This window comes from Palaemon carinicauda, chromosome 17 (genome assembly GCF_036898095.1).
Source record: "Palaemon carinicauda isolate YSFRI2023 chromosome 17, ASM3689809v2, whole genome shotgun sequence".
Lineage (NCBI taxonomy): Eukaryota > Metazoa > Arthropoda > Malacostraca > Decapoda > Palaemonidae > Palaemon > Palaemon carinicauda.
Genome location: NC_090741.1, coordinates 47,537,579 through 47,554,509, shown reverse-complemented (window position 1 = coordinate 47,554,509; position 16,931 = coordinate 47,537,579). Strand labels below are relative to the sequence as shown.

At 38.3% G+C, this 16,931-nt stretch overlaps 1 protein-coding gene and 1 long non-coding RNA gene across 2 annotated transcripts in view; one reads left to right on the top strand and one right to left on the bottom strand.

Annotated features, from left to right (window-relative positions):
• LOC137656729 (uncharacterized) overlaps nt 1–16,931 on the bottom strand; it is a 289,131-nt gene that overhangs the window by 149,247 nt on the left and 122,953 nt on the right. The gene's annotated exons all lie outside the window — the stretch shown is intronic.
• The window catches only part of LOC137656721 (mucin-22-like), an 8,269-nt gene continuing 18 nt past the window's right edge, over nt 8,681–16,931 (top strand). Inside the window, exons 1-7 of the mRNA XM_068390957.1 lie at nt 8,681–8,749; nt 9,193–9,318; nt 9,845–9,962; nt 10,127–15,016; nt 15,577–15,670; nt 15,773–15,883; nt 16,710–16,931. The exon at nt 16,710–16,931 is cut by the window's right edge and continues 18 nt beyond it. Coding sequence (XP_068247058.1) covers nt 8,705–8,749; nt 9,193–9,318; nt 9,845–9,962; nt 10,127–15,016; nt 15,577–15,670; nt 15,773–15,883; nt 16,710–16,746 — 5,421 coding nt within the window. The 5' untranslated portion in view covers nt 8,681–8,704 and the 3' untranslated portion in view covers nt 16,747–16,931. The remainder of the gene's footprint in view (nt 8,750–9,192; nt 9,319–9,844; nt 9,963–10,126; nt 15,017–15,576; nt 15,671–15,772; nt 15,884–16,709) is intronic.

Genomic DNA, 16,931 nt, shown 5'->3' with positions numbered 1-16,931 from the left:
GTTGTTATTGCGGAGTGGCTTTGAATAACGAAGTTATTAATGGATTTATAATTAATAATAGGAACAATAAGATTGGTGATTCGGGAATTAAGGTATGCCGTCCTTGTTCCGTAATGGAACCAAACAGGGTCTCTTTGAATAAACAAAAGGGTGAAAACCCACAACGAGGAATCATTATTGATTTGGTTGGGAATTTTGAGAAAATGCAAAAAAAAAAAAAAAAAAAAAAAAAAAAAACGCCGAAACAAGAAAGAAGGCCTTCACTAGAAAACAAAGGAAAAGTGAGGAAACTTGTTACGCACTTTGAAGAAATTATTAAAGGCGATGCAAAACAGACTAGGAATAGGAAACTGAATCAGGAGGATTATCTTGGAATCAGAAGGAATCCAATAAGGGAGTCCGAAGAAGTGGCCTTAGCTAGAATTGTAGGAATTCCAAAAAGAAGTTCTTCACTACAAAACAAGGAAAGGTTAAGGTATCACGTTATGAAATATGAAGAAATTATTAGAAATGACGCAGAGCACAATAGAAATAGGAAACAAAAACTGATCTTGAAGGAAAATCTCAGGACGAGAGAAAGCATCTTAGGAGGGAGGCAAAAGACGTGGCCTTCATAAAGATTAGACAAATTGCCCAGGATGAAATCTCACTAAATAAAAGTGACAAAGTATATACTCCTGCTCAACTATGAGAAGAGGCTTTGAAAGATGAGATAACAGAAAAGAAACAGAAGGTTAACCTTGAAGAAATAGAAGAAGGAATTGTAGAGAGGCGTATCCAGCATTTTGAAAATATCACACGAGGAAACATGAAGAAAGAAGGCGATCTTCGTGAAAGTATCGTACGAAGAAATGTAAAGGCCGGAGGAGATCCTCGGGAAAGTAGTGTGCCAGGAAGCGTAAAGGCCGGAGGACATCCTCGGGAAAGTAGCGTGCCAGGAAGCGTAAAGGCCAGAGGAGATCCTTGGGAAAGTAGCGTGCCAGGAAGCGTAAAGGCCGAAGGACATCCTCGGGAAAGTAGCGTCCCAGGAAGCGTAAAGGCCGAAGGACATCCTCGGGAAAGTAGCGTGCCAGGAAGCGTAAAGGCCGAAGGACATCCTCGGGAAAGTTGCGTGCCAGGAAGCGTAAAGGCCGAAGGACATCCTCGGGAAAGTAGCGTGCCAGGAAGCGTAAAGGCCGAAGGACATCCTCGGGAAAGTAGCGTGCCAGGAAGCGTAAAGGCCGAAGGACATCCTCAGGAAAGTAGCGTGCCAGGAAGCGTAAAGGCCGAAGGACATCCTCGGGAAAGTAGCGTGCCAGGAAGCGTAAAGGCCGAAGGAGATCCCCGGGAAAGTAGCGTGCGAGGAAACGTAACGGCAGAATGCGATCTTCGTGAAAATATCATAAGAGGAAATATAAAGGAAGAAGACGATCCTCGTGAAAATATCATGCGAGGAAACATAAAGGCAGAATGCGATCTTCGTGAAAATATCATAAGAGGAAACGTAAAGGAAGAAGACGATCTTCGTGAACATATCATGCAAACTTGAGAAAAAATCTTAATAGGAAGGACAAGGATATTGCTTTGGCAAGGATAACACAAAGAACACAAGAGGAATTATCAGAAGAACAAAATAAAAACGTATGGAAAAGTGAGAACATTGAAAAGGAACTTCAAGACTACCAAGAAGTTAATAGCCCAGGAACACAAGGAGATTCTGCTAGTAATTGTGATGATTATGATGAAATTAGGACAGCAAAGGTAATGGGACAGAAGCAAATAGCTGATCTCGAAGGAAAATCTCAGGGCGAGAGAAAGCACCTTAGGAGGGAAGCAAAAGGTGTGGCATTCATAAGGATTAGACAAATTGCACAGGATAAAATCTCACAAGGAAAAAGTGACATAGTATATGCTCCTGTTCAACTATGGGAAGAGGCTCTGAAAGATAAGAAAACAGAAAAGAAACAGAAGGTTAATCTTGAAGAAATAAAAGAAGGAATTGTAGAAAGGCGTATCCAGTATTTTGAAAACATCATACGAGGAAATATAAAGGAAGAAGGCGATCTTCATGAAAATATCATACGAGGAAACATGCAAGAAGAAGGCGATCTTCGTGGACAATCTCCAAACATGAGAAAAAATCTTAGAAGGCCAAGGATATTGCTTTGGCAAGGATAACACAAATAATACAAAAGAAATTATCAGAAGAATAAAATGAAAACGTCTGCAGAAGTGAGAACAGTGAAAAGGAACTTAAAGGATACCAAGAAGCAAATAACCTAGAAACAGAAGGAGACTCTCCTAGTGAAGGTGATGATTATGAAGAAATTATAATGGTAAAAGTAATGGGACGCAAACAAAAAGCTGACCTTGCAGAAATATCTCAGGACGAGAGAAAGCATCTTAGAAGGGAAGCAAAAGATGTGGCCTTCAAAAGGATTAGACAAATTGCACAGGATGAAATCTCACAAGAAAAGAGTGACAAAGTATATGCTCCTGTTTAACTATGGGAAGACGCTCTAAAAGATGAGAAAAGAGAAAAGAAACAGAAGGTTTTCCTTGAAGAAATAGAAGATGGAATTGTAGAAAGGCGTATCCAGTATTTTGAAAATATCATACGAGGAAACATAAAGGAAGAAGGAAATCATCATGGACTATCTCGGGACTTGAGAAACCATATTAAAAGGGCCGCAATAGATGACTCCTTGGCTAAGATTAGAAATAGCTTACAAGAGGTTATCAAAGAAGAGAACTTGGAAGAGTAAAAAGGATGTTGTTTAATAGGAGAAATAAAAAAGCAAAATCTAAACGTATACAGGAAACAATTCTGTTGGAGTAACCTAGAGGATGTGCACTGCAGAGGGAAAAAGCTGAGCTGCTTCTAGTATGCAACAGTTCCATGATGGAGTGGTACAAGCCTTTGCCATGTGAACAAATGGTCGGTTTCCTAAATGTATTCTTCCGGATGTCAACCTTATGGTTGCTCAGTTGGAATGATTTAGAAAACTGGCCCTGCAGAGGGAAAAATCTCAGCTTTTTCTAATATGCAGTCATATCCACAAAGGGTGCCTAAAACAATTTTGTTGGATTCAAAACAACATCGACCCCACATAGAAGTGGGAAAAGATGCAGAAAAAGAAGAAGACTGGGTATGTAGATAAAAGAAGCTGAGGTTCTTTTAGTATGACATGTTTCTTGATGAAGAGGTAAAAATTCTTTGTCATGTGAACATAGAAGGGTTGGTACTGGCTCTGTAGATAGACGTTGAGGTTCTTCTAATATGCTAGGTTCCTTGATGAAGAGGTATAAACTTCTTCTCAAATGAACATAAGGATTGGTACTGGCCCTGTAGATAGAAGCAAAGGATCTTCTAGTATGCTATGTTCCTTGATGACAAGGTAAAAATTCTATCTCATGTGAACATACGGGTTGGTACTGGCTCTGTAAATAGAAGCCGAGGTTCTTCTATTACACTATGTTCCTTGATGAAGAGGTTTAAATTCTTTGTTAAGTAAACATAACTGTTGGTACTGGCTCTGAAGACAGAAGATAAGGTTCTTCTGGTATGCTATGTTCCTTGATGAAGAGGTAAAAACTTTTTCTCATGTGAACATAGAGGTTGCTATTGGCTCTGTAGAGAGAAGCAGCAGAGGTTCATCTATTACACCATGTTCCTTGATGAATAGGTATAAACTCTTTGTCAAGTAAACATAAGGGTTGGTATTGGCTCTATAGATTGAAGATGCTAAGGTTCTTCTAGTATGCTATATTCCTTGATGGAGAGGCACAAACTCTTTCTCAAGTCAACATATGGGTTGGTACTGGCTCTGTAGATAGAAGAAGCTGAGGTTCTTCTAGTATGCTATATTCCTTGATGAAGAGGTATAAACTCTTTCACATGTGAATATAAGGGTTAGTACTGGCCCTGTAGATAGAAGAAGCCAAGGTTCTTCAAGTATGATATGTTCTTTGATGAAGAGGTACAAACATTTTCTCATGTGAACATGAAGGTTGGTACTGGCCCTGTAGATAAAAGGAGCTAATGTTCTTTTAGTATGCTATGTTCTTTGATGAAGAGGTACAAACTCCTTTTCATGTGAACATAAGGGTTGGTACTGGTTCTGAAGATGGAAGCAGCTCATGTTCTTCTAGTATGCTATATTCCTTGATGAAGAGGTATAAACTCTTTCACATGTGAATATAAGGGTTGGTACTGGCCCTGTAGATAGAAGAAGCCAAGGTTCTTCAAGTATGATATGTTCTTTGATGAAGAGGTACAAACATTTTCTCATGTGAACATGAAGGTTGGTACTGGCCCTGTAGATAAAAGGAGCTAATGTTCTTTTAGTATGCTATGTTCTTTGATGAAGAGGTACAAACTACTTTTCATGTGAACATAAGGGTTGGTACTGGTTCTGAAGATGGAAGCAGCTCATGTTCTTCTAGTATGCTATGTTCTTTGATGAAGAGGTACAAACTCCTTTTCATGTGAACATAAGGGTTGGTACTGGTTCTGAAGATGGAAGCAGCCAATGTTCTTCTAGTATGCTATGTTCTTTGATGAAGAGGTACAAACTCCTTCTCATGTGAACAAAAGGGTTGAAACTAGATATGTAGATAGAAGAAGCTATGGTTCTTCTATTATGTTGTGTTCCTTGATGATGAGGTACAAACTTCTTCTCACGTGAACAATTGGGTTGGAATTGGCTATATAGATAGAAGCAGCAGAGGTTCTTCTAGCATGCTACGTTCCTTGATGAAGAGGTAAAAACTCCTTCTCAAGAAACATAGCATACGAGAAGAACCTCAGCTTCTATCTATAGAGCCTGTACCAACCCTTATGTTCACATGAGGAGTTTGTACCTCTTCATCAAGGAACATAGGATACTAGAAGAACATTAGCTTCTTCCATCCACAGATCCAGTACCAACCCATATATTGACTTGAGAAAGAGTTTGTACCTCTTCATCAAGGAATATAGTATACTAGAAGAACCTTAGCTTCTTCTGTGTACAGAGCTAGTACCAACCCTTATGTTCACACGAGAAAGAGTTTGTACCTCTTCATCAAGGAACATAGCATACTAGAAGAACATTACCTTCTTTATCTACAGGGCCAGTACCAACCCTTATGTTCACATGAGAAGGATTTTGTACCTCTTCATCAAGGAACATAGCATACTAGAAGAACCTCAGCTTCTACCTACAGAGCCAGTTCCAACCCTTACGTTCACATGAGAAGAAGTTTGTACCTCTTCATCAAAGAACACAGCCTACCATAAGAATCTCAATTTCTTCTATCTACAGAGCCAGTTCCAACCCTTATGTTCACATGAGAAGGGAGTCTTCGTGGAGCAGAAGTATCGATTTAAAAGCTCAAGATAGAGACGACTGGCGAAATCTAACCGACGCCCTTCGAGTCAACAGGCGTAGGAGGAGATGATGATGATGATGATGAATCAAGAAAGTTCAAACATTTGAGTGAACAGGTGAAATTCATGATAGAGATGATATATAGACATAGCTATTCGATGCAGTCGCTACTGTATACCGGTGACCTAGTATTAGATATTTATAGTTATGAACCTGTCCTTGGTTTATAAACAAGAGAGAGAGAGAGAGAGAGAGAGAGAGAGAGAGAGAGAGAGAGAGAGAGAGAGAGAGAGAGAGAGAGAGAGAAAGGAACGTCCTCCAGTTTATTAGATGAAAGATTCCACAAAGAAAATAAAATACCTAAATAGATAAATAAATAAATAAAAAGACCAAGAGTTAAGACATCCTGTTTTGAAAATGAAAATTTCCCTTTAAATTAAAAGAGGAAAATAACCTCATGTTGACAAAGCCTGCCACTTTCAATAATGCTTGGGTGTGTAACCTAAACCTCTTCACCGCCCATGAAATCTTCTCAGGGAATTCTGAAGCCTCTTGTTGTTAATAAGAAAACATCACAGATTTGGAGATGTCTCTTAATGAAAAACTCCCTCAAAACACCCATCCTTAGCTCACAAGGATACTGAGGTTGCAACGACCAAAGAAAGTAACGAGTTAGAGCTGTGCTAATTTTCATGTTAGATTAAACACTAACAAATAACTTGCGAAATAAAAATCAATATTGCAGAAAAATAAATGCAAAGACAATAAAATAACTCAATAACATTAACATTAATTGACAATCTCACTAGAACCCCCCTTATATTTCTTTTAAATATACAAATAAAATAAAACATCTAGTAACTGCAAGTGAGATGTAAACCATTTTGCAAAGTTTTACAACACAAAATCTACCCACAAAAGCCTAAAGGTAAATTTCTCTCCTTCCATCCTCACGACAAGTAACCAGGAAAAAACCCTTTGATATAATCGAGATAATTCTCTCTCTCTCTCTCTCTCTCTCTCTCTCTCTCTCTCTCTCTCTCTCTCTCTCTCTCTCTCTCTCTCTCTCTCTCTCTCTCAAAAATTGGCAATATATTTCCTTTCCTCAGTGTACTTTGTAAATAAACGTAATTCAATTACCAGAAGGTTATGGTAAAAGATTTTTAAAATTGTTATCTTTCAACATATCTAATAAGAAAAAAAAATCATAAAAATAAGAAACAGAATACGGCTAAATATTTAGGGAGATGTTCACACACACAGATTTAACCCTTAGTACCCCTCCCCCTTTCAAAACTACAACACAACTACTCCCTCTCCCCCTACCCGAGGGGAAAACCCGAGTAGTTATACGTTTGGTAATGCCGCTGAGCGTGACAGGAAATATTTTCCTAGTTTCCTTTCCTCACTGGGCTATTTTTCCCTGCTTGGAGTCCTTGGTTTATAACATCCTGTTTTTCCAACTACGGTTTTAGCTTAGTAAATATATATATATATATATATATATATATATATATATATATATATATATATATATATATATATATATATCCATCACGTTGCTCTTGATTATATAAGGGAGACATATATTCTAATAAGCCATAAATAGTATCCCTAGTATGAGTCCTTGACCGGGCAGAATACCATATCATTAAAGGAATGTCCTTATGGATCTGAGATCCTATGACGAGAGAGAGAGAGAGAGAGAGAGAGAGAGACTTCGGCCACTGCGCTGTTTCTAATTTGCCTTTTTTCAATATTTAGAGCAATTCTCCTGAGATAAAGGAGAAAATTGTTGATCCTTCGACGTATATCAAAACGAAGAATGGCTTATAAAATTTCTAAATGAATGGACCAAGCTTGAACAGTAACAATTTAAGTTATAATAAGTAAAATAAGTTTGATATTGTTGTTTTAGTATTCCACTAGGTTTCAGGATTAATTTTCTTATAACTATATTTGTTTCCTTTTTACAACAGCTACACATTTTCTGGGGCCACTAATTTCAGCCACGAGCTTCCACTGGGCTTGACTCTTTAAAATGGTACAGTTGGCTTCATTAATTCCGGTACATTTCATGGGAAGCTAAGGAGACGACAGTGTGCCAGAATTAATGAAGCCAACTGTACTAAATTTAAAACACTTCTAATAATAATCGAGATCATAGATATGGGAGATCAGAAGGACAGAGGAATATCACTGTCAGGATTATTACTATTATCATTAATATTATTATTATTATTATTATTATTATTATTATTATTATTATTATTATTATTACTTTCTAAGCTACAACCTCAGTTGAAAAATCAGGATGCTATAAGCCAAAGGGTCCCAGCAGCGAAAATAGCCCAGTGAGGGACGGAAACAAGGAAAAATAAAATATTCTAAGAACAGTGCAAACATTAAAATAAATATCTCCTATATAAACTATAAAAACTTTAACAAAACAAGAGGAAAAGAAATTAGATAGAATATTGTGCCCGAGTGTACCCTCAAGCAAGAGAACTCTAACCCAAGACAGCAGAAGACCATGGTACAAAGGCTACAGCACTACCCAAGACTAGAGAACAATAGTTTGATTTTGGAGTGTCCTTCTCCTAGGAGAGCTGCTTACCATAACTAAAGAGTCTCTTTTACCCTTACCAAGAGGACAGTAGCAAGTTAACAATTACAATGATATGAATAACCCCTTGGGTGAAAAAGAATTGTTTGGTAATCTCAGAGTTATCAGGTATATGAAGACAAAGGAGAATATGTAAGGAATACATCAGACTATTTGGTGTATGTGTAAGCAAAAGGAAAATGAGCCGTAACCAATAAGAAAGATCCAATGCAGTAATGCCTGGTCAGTCAAAGCACCCAATAACTCTCTAGCAGTAGAATTTCAATGGGTGGTTGGTGCCCTGGCCAACCTATTACCTACATATATATATATATATATATATATATATATATATATATATATATATATATATATATATATATATACTGTATATATACATACTTTTTGTGCATAGATGTTTGTGTGTATATATAAGTCCTTCTGTATGTATACACAGCCGTTTATACCGATACAATATTGATATGACAAATATGCACTTGATTTGCTTTGAAAAAACTACATATTTGAAGAGTAAATTGCTATTGATGACAAAATTGCTGCACATAAGAGACGCCTCCAAATCAGGCCTAATTACATGGAGGACATCTATACCTCCAGACGAGTGAGAGCCTTTTCTATACCACCCCACTGAAGATGAGGCTAATCACTGAAGCTACAGCACTGGTGTATATAAGGAGGGGGTTGGCTCAGCTGAGACATGTTCTTCTTCTTCTTCAGCTCAGAGAAGATGCAGGTCTCCCAGCTTCTCTTCTTGGTGCTGTCTTCAGCAACGGTAAATTGAGAGCCTTTTACGCCTACTGCTTTTTGAAATGACCTAATTTGATTTACCAGATACAAAACTTCTTTATTATTGACGTCATAAGTTTCAAATATCGAAGCGCACTTGAATCATTCATTGTAGTCAATCTATATTGAAATAATTTCATTGTGGATAAATAAATTCAATTATTGAAAAAGGATACCAGAAAAGTGAGCTTTACTCAAAATTTAAGGCCAAATCTTTCCGCCAAAGACATTTGTCACTATATTGACATAACTTGGCCCAACATACATACCCAAGATATCTAAATACCAAATAAACATAAATCAGAGAAATCTACCTTTTGAGGATTGATAGATTGCATACAGAAGTAATTAACTAAAATAATGATGCAATTAACAAAATTAGAGATGTAAACAGCCTTCTACATATCTATTCATCATCTCGATCCTCAGCTGGGGTCTTGTGCGTCTCTGAGGGAGGAAGTGACATCCCAGGTGTGTGGCGAGACAATCTCCTTAGACTTCTCTGCCCAAATCCCACAAGTGACCTGCTCATCAACATGCCCCGGTGATATGCAGGTAAATATACTTCATCATTCTCGTACTCTTTGAACTATTGCCACTTGAACCGGACCCTTTCGTTCAGTCTGTTTTGCCTTGTGGATCTTCAGTGTTCAGTCCACATTGATTCTGGGGTCTAAAAACAAGTTCTCTCCTTCCTTGGATACATTCCATTACCAGCTACAATGTTGTGTTCTCCTTTTGTAGAGGAAGAAATTCGCAAGTAGCTACAAGTGTTTTATGTTATCTAAAGCTTTTTTTATCTAATTTCTATAAATTAGGAGTCAGACATCCTCATTTCAGCAACAAGCATACAAACATAAATAACTTCAGTAATACTACAAATATTATCTACTCTATGAAAAGTATGATAGCAATATGTTTTAAAAAGGAAGCTATTGAATTAGTTTGTGTGACACTTTCTGAAAGTAACCTCTCTCTCACAAAATCGGTGCTTAAGCTGGTCCAATGTGCCTGAAGTCCCCAAACACTTATTGAAGGTTTGGAAAAGAGGGAACCATAATATTGTTTCCTCTTGTTTAAGACTTGGTCAGCGGGATCAGTCTACAAGAGGCTATCTGCACTCTCGCCATTCAGTCTTATGGTGGAATTGCAATACAACTACTATGGAGTTTCGTGCAAACTTATTGAATCAGCAACAGGTAAGGGTTTAAAATTTTTTGGGAACGTTGGGTTACAAAATATATTCTATGTAGTTAATTACAGGTTGAAAATCATAGATAATTTCAGTTATGAAATAACTTTACATGTTAAAATATGAAGAAGAAAATTTACACAATAATAATGTGGGAACGATTTATTACAGACGAAGAACTCCTTAACAACTATCGAGATGAGAGTGGCATATGCAATTCATTGGCAACAACAATTCAAACTTCAAGTGCAACATCTGCAACTGAGGAATCATCTGCAGCAGAAACATCAGTTATTGTTACTGATTACACATATGCTACATCTCCATCAGGAACTTCAATTATAGATGAGGAAAATACATCTGCAACAGGCACCACTAGCTATGGAATGACAACGGCTTCAGGAACTGAAACAGCCTCTGGAACAGGATCTTCAGCTTCTGGTTATGAGACATCTGCATCTGGAACTTCAGGTTCTTACGCTGAAAGCACATTTGCTACGGGTACCACTAACAATGGAATAACAACCGCTTCAGTAATGTATACTTCAGGAACTGGAACAGACTATGGAACAGGATCCTCAGTTACTGGTTCTGAAACATCTGCATCTGGAACTTCAGGTTCTTACGCTGAAAGCACATTTGCTACGGGTACCACTAACAATGGAATAACAACAGCTTCAGTAGCATATACTTCAGGAACTGAAACAGCCTCTGGAACAGGATCTTCAGCTACTGGTTCTGGGACATCTGCATCTGGAACTTCAGGTTCTTATACTGAAAATACATCTGCAACAGATAGTGTGATCAATGGAATAACAACTGCTTCAGCACAATATATTTCAGGAACTGAAATATCCTATGTAACAGGATCTTCAGTTACTGGATCTGAAACATCTCCATCTGGATTTTCCGGTTCTTATGCAGAAAGCACATCTGCTACAGGTACCACTAGCAATGGAATAACAACAGCTTCAGTAGCATATACTTCAGGAACTGAAACAGCCTCTGGAACAGGATCCTCAGTTACTGGTTCTGGAACATCTCCATCTGGAACTTCAGGTTCCTACGCTGAAAGCACATTTGCTACGGGTACCACTAACAATGGAATAACAACAGCTTCATTAGCATATACTTCAGGAACTGAAACAGCCTCTGGAACAGGATCCTCAGTTACTGGTTCTGGAACATCTCCATCTGGAACTTCAGGTTCCTACGCTAAAAGCACATTTGCTACGGGTACCACTAACAATGGAATAACAACAGCTTCAGTAGCATATACTTCAGGAACTGAAACAGCCACTGGAACAGGATCATCAGTTACTGGTTCTGGAACATCTCCATCTGGAACTTCAGGTTCCTACGCTGAAAGCACATTTGCTACGGGTACCACTAACAATGGAATAACAACAGCTTCAGTAGCATATACCTCAGGAACTGAAACAGCCTCTGGAACAGGATCCTCAGTTACTGGTTCTGGAACATCTCCATCTGGAACTTCAGGTTCCTACGCTGAGAGCACATTTGCTACGGGTACCACTAACAATGGAATAACAACAGCTTCAGTAGCATATACCTCAGGAACTGAAACAGCCTCTGGAACAGGATCTTCAGCTACTGGTTCTGGGACATCTGCATCTGGAACTTCAGGTTCTTATACTGAAAATACATCTGCAACAGATAGTGTGATCAATGGAATAACAACTGCTTCAGCACAATATATTTCAGGAACTGAAACATCCTATGAAACAGGATCTTCAGTTACTGGATCTGAAACATCTCCATCTGGAACTTCAGGTTCTTATGCTGAAAGCACATTTGCTACGGGTACCACTAACAATGGAATAACAACAGCTTCAGTAGCATATACCTCAGGAACTGAAACAACCTCTGGAACAGGATCCTCAGTTACTGGTTCTGGAACATCTCCATCTGGAACTTCAGGTTCCTACGCTGAAAGCACATTTGCTACGGGTACCACTAACAATGGAATAACAACAGCTTCAGTAGCATATACTTCAGGAACTGAAACAGCCACTGGAACAGGATCGTCAGTTACTGGTTCTGGAACATCTGCATCTGGAACTTCAGGTTCCTACGCTGAAAGCACATTAGCTACGGGTACCACTAACAATGGAATAACAACAGCTTCAGTAGCATATACTTCAGGAACTGAAACAGCCTCTGGAACAGGATCATCAGTTACTGGTTCTGGAACATCTGCATCTGGAACTTCAGGTTCCTACGCTGAAAGCACATTTGCTACGGGTACCACTAACAATGGAATAACAACAGCTTCAGTAGCATATACCTCAGGAACTGAAACAGCCTCTGGAACAGGATCCTCAGTTACTGGTTCTGGAACATCTCCATCTGGAACTTCAGGTTCCTACGCTGAAAGCACATTTGCTACGGGTACCACTAACAATGGAATAACAACAGCTTCAGTAATCTATACTTCAGGAACTGAAACAGCCTCTGGAACAGGATCTTCAGCTACTGGTTCTGGGACATCTGCATCTGGAACTTCAGGTTCTTATACTGAAAATACATCTGCAACAGATAGTGTGATCAATGGAATAACAACTGCTTCAGCACAATATATTTCAGGAACTGAAACATCCTATGAAACAGGATCTTCAGTTACTGGATCTGAAACATCTCCATCTGGAACTTCAGGTTCTTATGCTGAAAGCACATTTGCTACGGGTACCACTAACAATGGAATAACAACAGATTCAGTAGCATATACCTCAGGAACTGAAACAGCCTCTGGAACAGGATCCTCAGTTACTGGTTCTGGAACATCTCCATCTGGAACTTCAGGTTCCTACGCTGAAAGCACATTTGCTACGGGTACCACTAACAATGGAATAACAACAGCTTCAGTAGCATATACTTCAGGAACTGAAACAGCCACTGGAACAGGATCATCAGTTACTGGTTCTGGAACATCTGCATCTGGAACTTCAGGTTCCTACACTGAAAGCACATTTGCTACGGGTACCACTAGCAATGGAATAACAACAGCTTCAGTAGCATATACCTCAGGAACTGAAACAGCCTCTAGAACAGGATCCTCAGTTACTGGTTCTGGAACATCTCCATCTGGAACTTCAGGTTCCTACGCTGAAAGCACATTTGCTACGGGTACCACTAACAATGGAATAACAACAGCTTCAGTAATCTATACTTCAGGAACTGAAACAGCCTCTGGAACAGGATCTTCAGCTACTGGTTCTGGGACATCTGCATCTGGAACTTCAGGTTCTTATACTGAAAATTCATCTGCAACAGACAGTGTGATCAATGGAATAACAACTGCTTCAGCACAATATATTTCAGGAACTGAAACATCCTATGAAACAGGATCTTCAGTTACTGGATCTGAAACATCTCCATCTGGAACTTCAGGTTCTTATGCTGAAAGCACACCTGCTACAGGTACCACTAGCAATGGAATAACAACAGCTTCAGTAGCATATACCTCTGGAACTGAAACAGTCTCTGGAATAGGATCTTCAATAACTGGTTCTGAAACATCTCCATCTGGAACTTCAGGTTCTTATGCTGAAAGCACTTCTGCTACAGGTACCACTAACAATGGAATAACAACAGCTTCAGTAGCATATACTTCAGGAACTGAAACAGCCTCTGGAACAGGATCCTCAGCTACTGGTTCTGAAACATCTGCTTCTGGAACTTCAGGTTCTTATGTTGAAAGCACATCTGCTACAGGTACCACTAGCAATGGCGTAACAACTGCTTCTGTAACATATACTTCAGGAACTGAAACAGCCTCTGGAACAGGATCCTCAGTTACTGGTTCGGAAACATCTCCATCAGGTGCTTCAGTTTCTTATGTTGAAAATACATCTGTTACAGGTACCACTGGCAATGGAATTGCAACTGTTTCAGGACAATATATTTCAGGAACTGAAACTGTTTCAGGAACAGCTTCCGAAACTTCATCTCCATCAGGGGCATCAGTTTCATATGTTGAAAATAGTTCTGCAATAAGTAGTGTTAGTGTTGAGGTTACAACTGCTTCAGGGAATTCTTTCACTGAGACAAACTCTGCAGAAGTCACAGGTACAACAGTTATAGGAATGAAAACAACTAATGAAGAACTATCTACTTTAGATAGCGACAATGAGGTAAAAACTCCAGGCACTTCCTTTGTTACTTCAAAAACTACCACACCTGAATCACCTGATGTTACCACAAATGTACCATCTACTTCTCTTGAACTTACAACTACTCCAGAAATAGAAAAAAATTCACCTCAACAAACCACCAATCCTGGAATGAAAACAACTATTGAAGAACTATCTACTTTAGATAGTGACAATGGAGTAAAAACTCCAGGCACTTCCTTTGTTACTTCAAAAACTACCACACCTGAATCACCTGATGTTACCACAAATGTACCATCTACTTCTCTTGAACTTACAACTACTCCAGAAATAGAAACAAATTCACCTCAACAAACCACCAATCCTGGAATGAAAACAACTATTGAAGAACTATCTACTTTAGATAGCGACAATGAAGTAAAAACTCCAGGTACTTCCTTTGTTACTTCAAAAACTACCACACCTGAATCACCTGATGTTACCACAAATGTACCATCTACTTCTCTTGAACTTACAACAACTCCAGAAATAGAAACAAATGCACCTCAAGAAACCACCAATCCTGGATGTGGTAAAAATGAACAAGTTAACAACGGAGAACAGATAGATGTAGTTACTACCACTGAACCTACAATAACTACAACCACAACTATGCCCACTACCACCACTACCACAACTGTACCTGTAACTACCACCACCACTCCTACTACGACCATCACAACCACAACCACCACAGCAACTACCTCCACAACTACAACTACACCTGCTCCAGTATATGTCTGTCCTAGTGGATGGCAGAGGTTCGCTGACTCATGCTACCAAGTGTCTTCAGTGAAAGGCTCTTGGGACTCGGGAAATAAATACTGCACAGATAAAGGTGGTTCTTACGTTACAATCTCTTCATTAAATGAACAGAACTTTGTTAAAGGTAAGCAACTGATTGGGTACTTTCGGCCTTTTTACACCAGTTTTCTTAGAACAAAAATGTACATGGAAAAGGAATCTTTCTGAAACGCATAATTCCAATGAAAAATAATCAGTCATTCTTGAGTATTAATAGTATTTAGTATTGCATTACACAAAATTTACAGTATATGATACATTTACGAAGGGAATTTTAATGCCTAAGAAAGCTCTGTATGTTATCCTATACACAAAACTTACAGTATATGATGCCTTTATAAAGGGAATTCTCACTCTTGAAAAAGCTCTGTACTTTGTCCTATCTTTTTGAAAAACACACATTTAACTGATGGAGAGTGGATTAACATTATATTCTTTACTTATAGAATATGTATGATTATTTTAGCATCATTTGGTCCATCAGACAGTGTAAAATTTTCTTACAGACTCGGCCTTTAATATCACATTAATTTCTAGCACAAGCATCTTTTCCCTTCTTGAATATCTCAAAGCTTCTGCATCTTAGATAATAGTGTATATCATTGAATCCTCTGAATATTAAAAGTATTTTTCGTCCTTATGAAGGTCTGCTAAGTGATAACACATGGATAGGCTACAATGACAAAGCTAAAGAAGGAACCTTCGTTTGGTCGTCTGGAGAAACCTCTACATACAAGTTGTAAGGATCGTTTTACAATCACATACTGATAATTATATATTTGTTCATAATATGTCACACCATCTTGTTTCTTTTTCATTTATATTTACTATCACCACTTAGATTTAACAGCGGAGAACCAAACAACGGATTCTGGAGCTCAGAAGACTGCGTTGAAATGCGGAAGGAATATGGCTACAAATGGAATGACGAGGGCTGCTCTTCTAGTAACTAGTGAGTGTTGCAGTGAGATTAACAACAAAGAATTCTTTCTTACTGAATCATCTGTGCTCTGTCTCATCATGACATTTTTGGTGGCTTCCCGCCACTTGGGAATAATTGTTCACTTAACCCTCCATTATTGCTTTCACTTCGGACCAGCATGAATCTATAAACTCTCATTGCAGTCAACCTAGATATTTGTATCTCCCCCATAAATCATTCAGTGCTATACATTTTGGGAAGCTAATTACATTATATTTTACCTGATGCAATTTTAGCAGATAGTACTACACCTCAATCAGGATACTGTCTAGATTGTACTTTAACTGGTGCACTGTATGAAGTTAGTAATTCAGTACTGGTAATATGCTTTTAGGTTCCAAATACCATACTGTTTCCCTTCCACGTTCCACACATTCCCTTTAACAAATATTTTCTAGTTAAACTATAACAAATATCAATTTAAACTTTAAATATATAATACAGTATTAATCCTAAGATAACTAAATCTTTCATTTGCTGAAAGGGTAAGAGGTGCTCGAACAAACAAACTAAATCACCTGGACTCCTTTACGTGTGACCATGTCACTGTTAAATTCTTTGGGGGGGGGTAGGAGGAATTAGCTTTACAGATCATTAAACTATCTCTGTTTCATTCAACTCACCATTCCTTTCTAGTGGGAGAATTCATTTCCAATGTTATTTCAATAAGACACTATTGAGAAAGATGATTATTCATATTTATTCTCAATTGCATGTTTTTTTTTCTTGTCTATTTTGTGATCAATCAAATACTTTAATTCAATGTTTACTGATGCTTTTATCAACATCTTTTCAGTTATGCTTGCGAGACTACCCTGGTTGTACAGGCATAAAGCACCTTGGCGCTTTCTGACCTAAGAAATTTCTGGATGCAACAGGAAAGCCAATTTCAGCTAATTCAAGTAGAACTTGAATAAGGGTCTTCATATTAGCATGTATATACCAAAATATTGGCATGCTCTGTTTATAAATACATCAGGATAAATGTTTTCCAAGGCACTATAAACTCTCAGTGCCT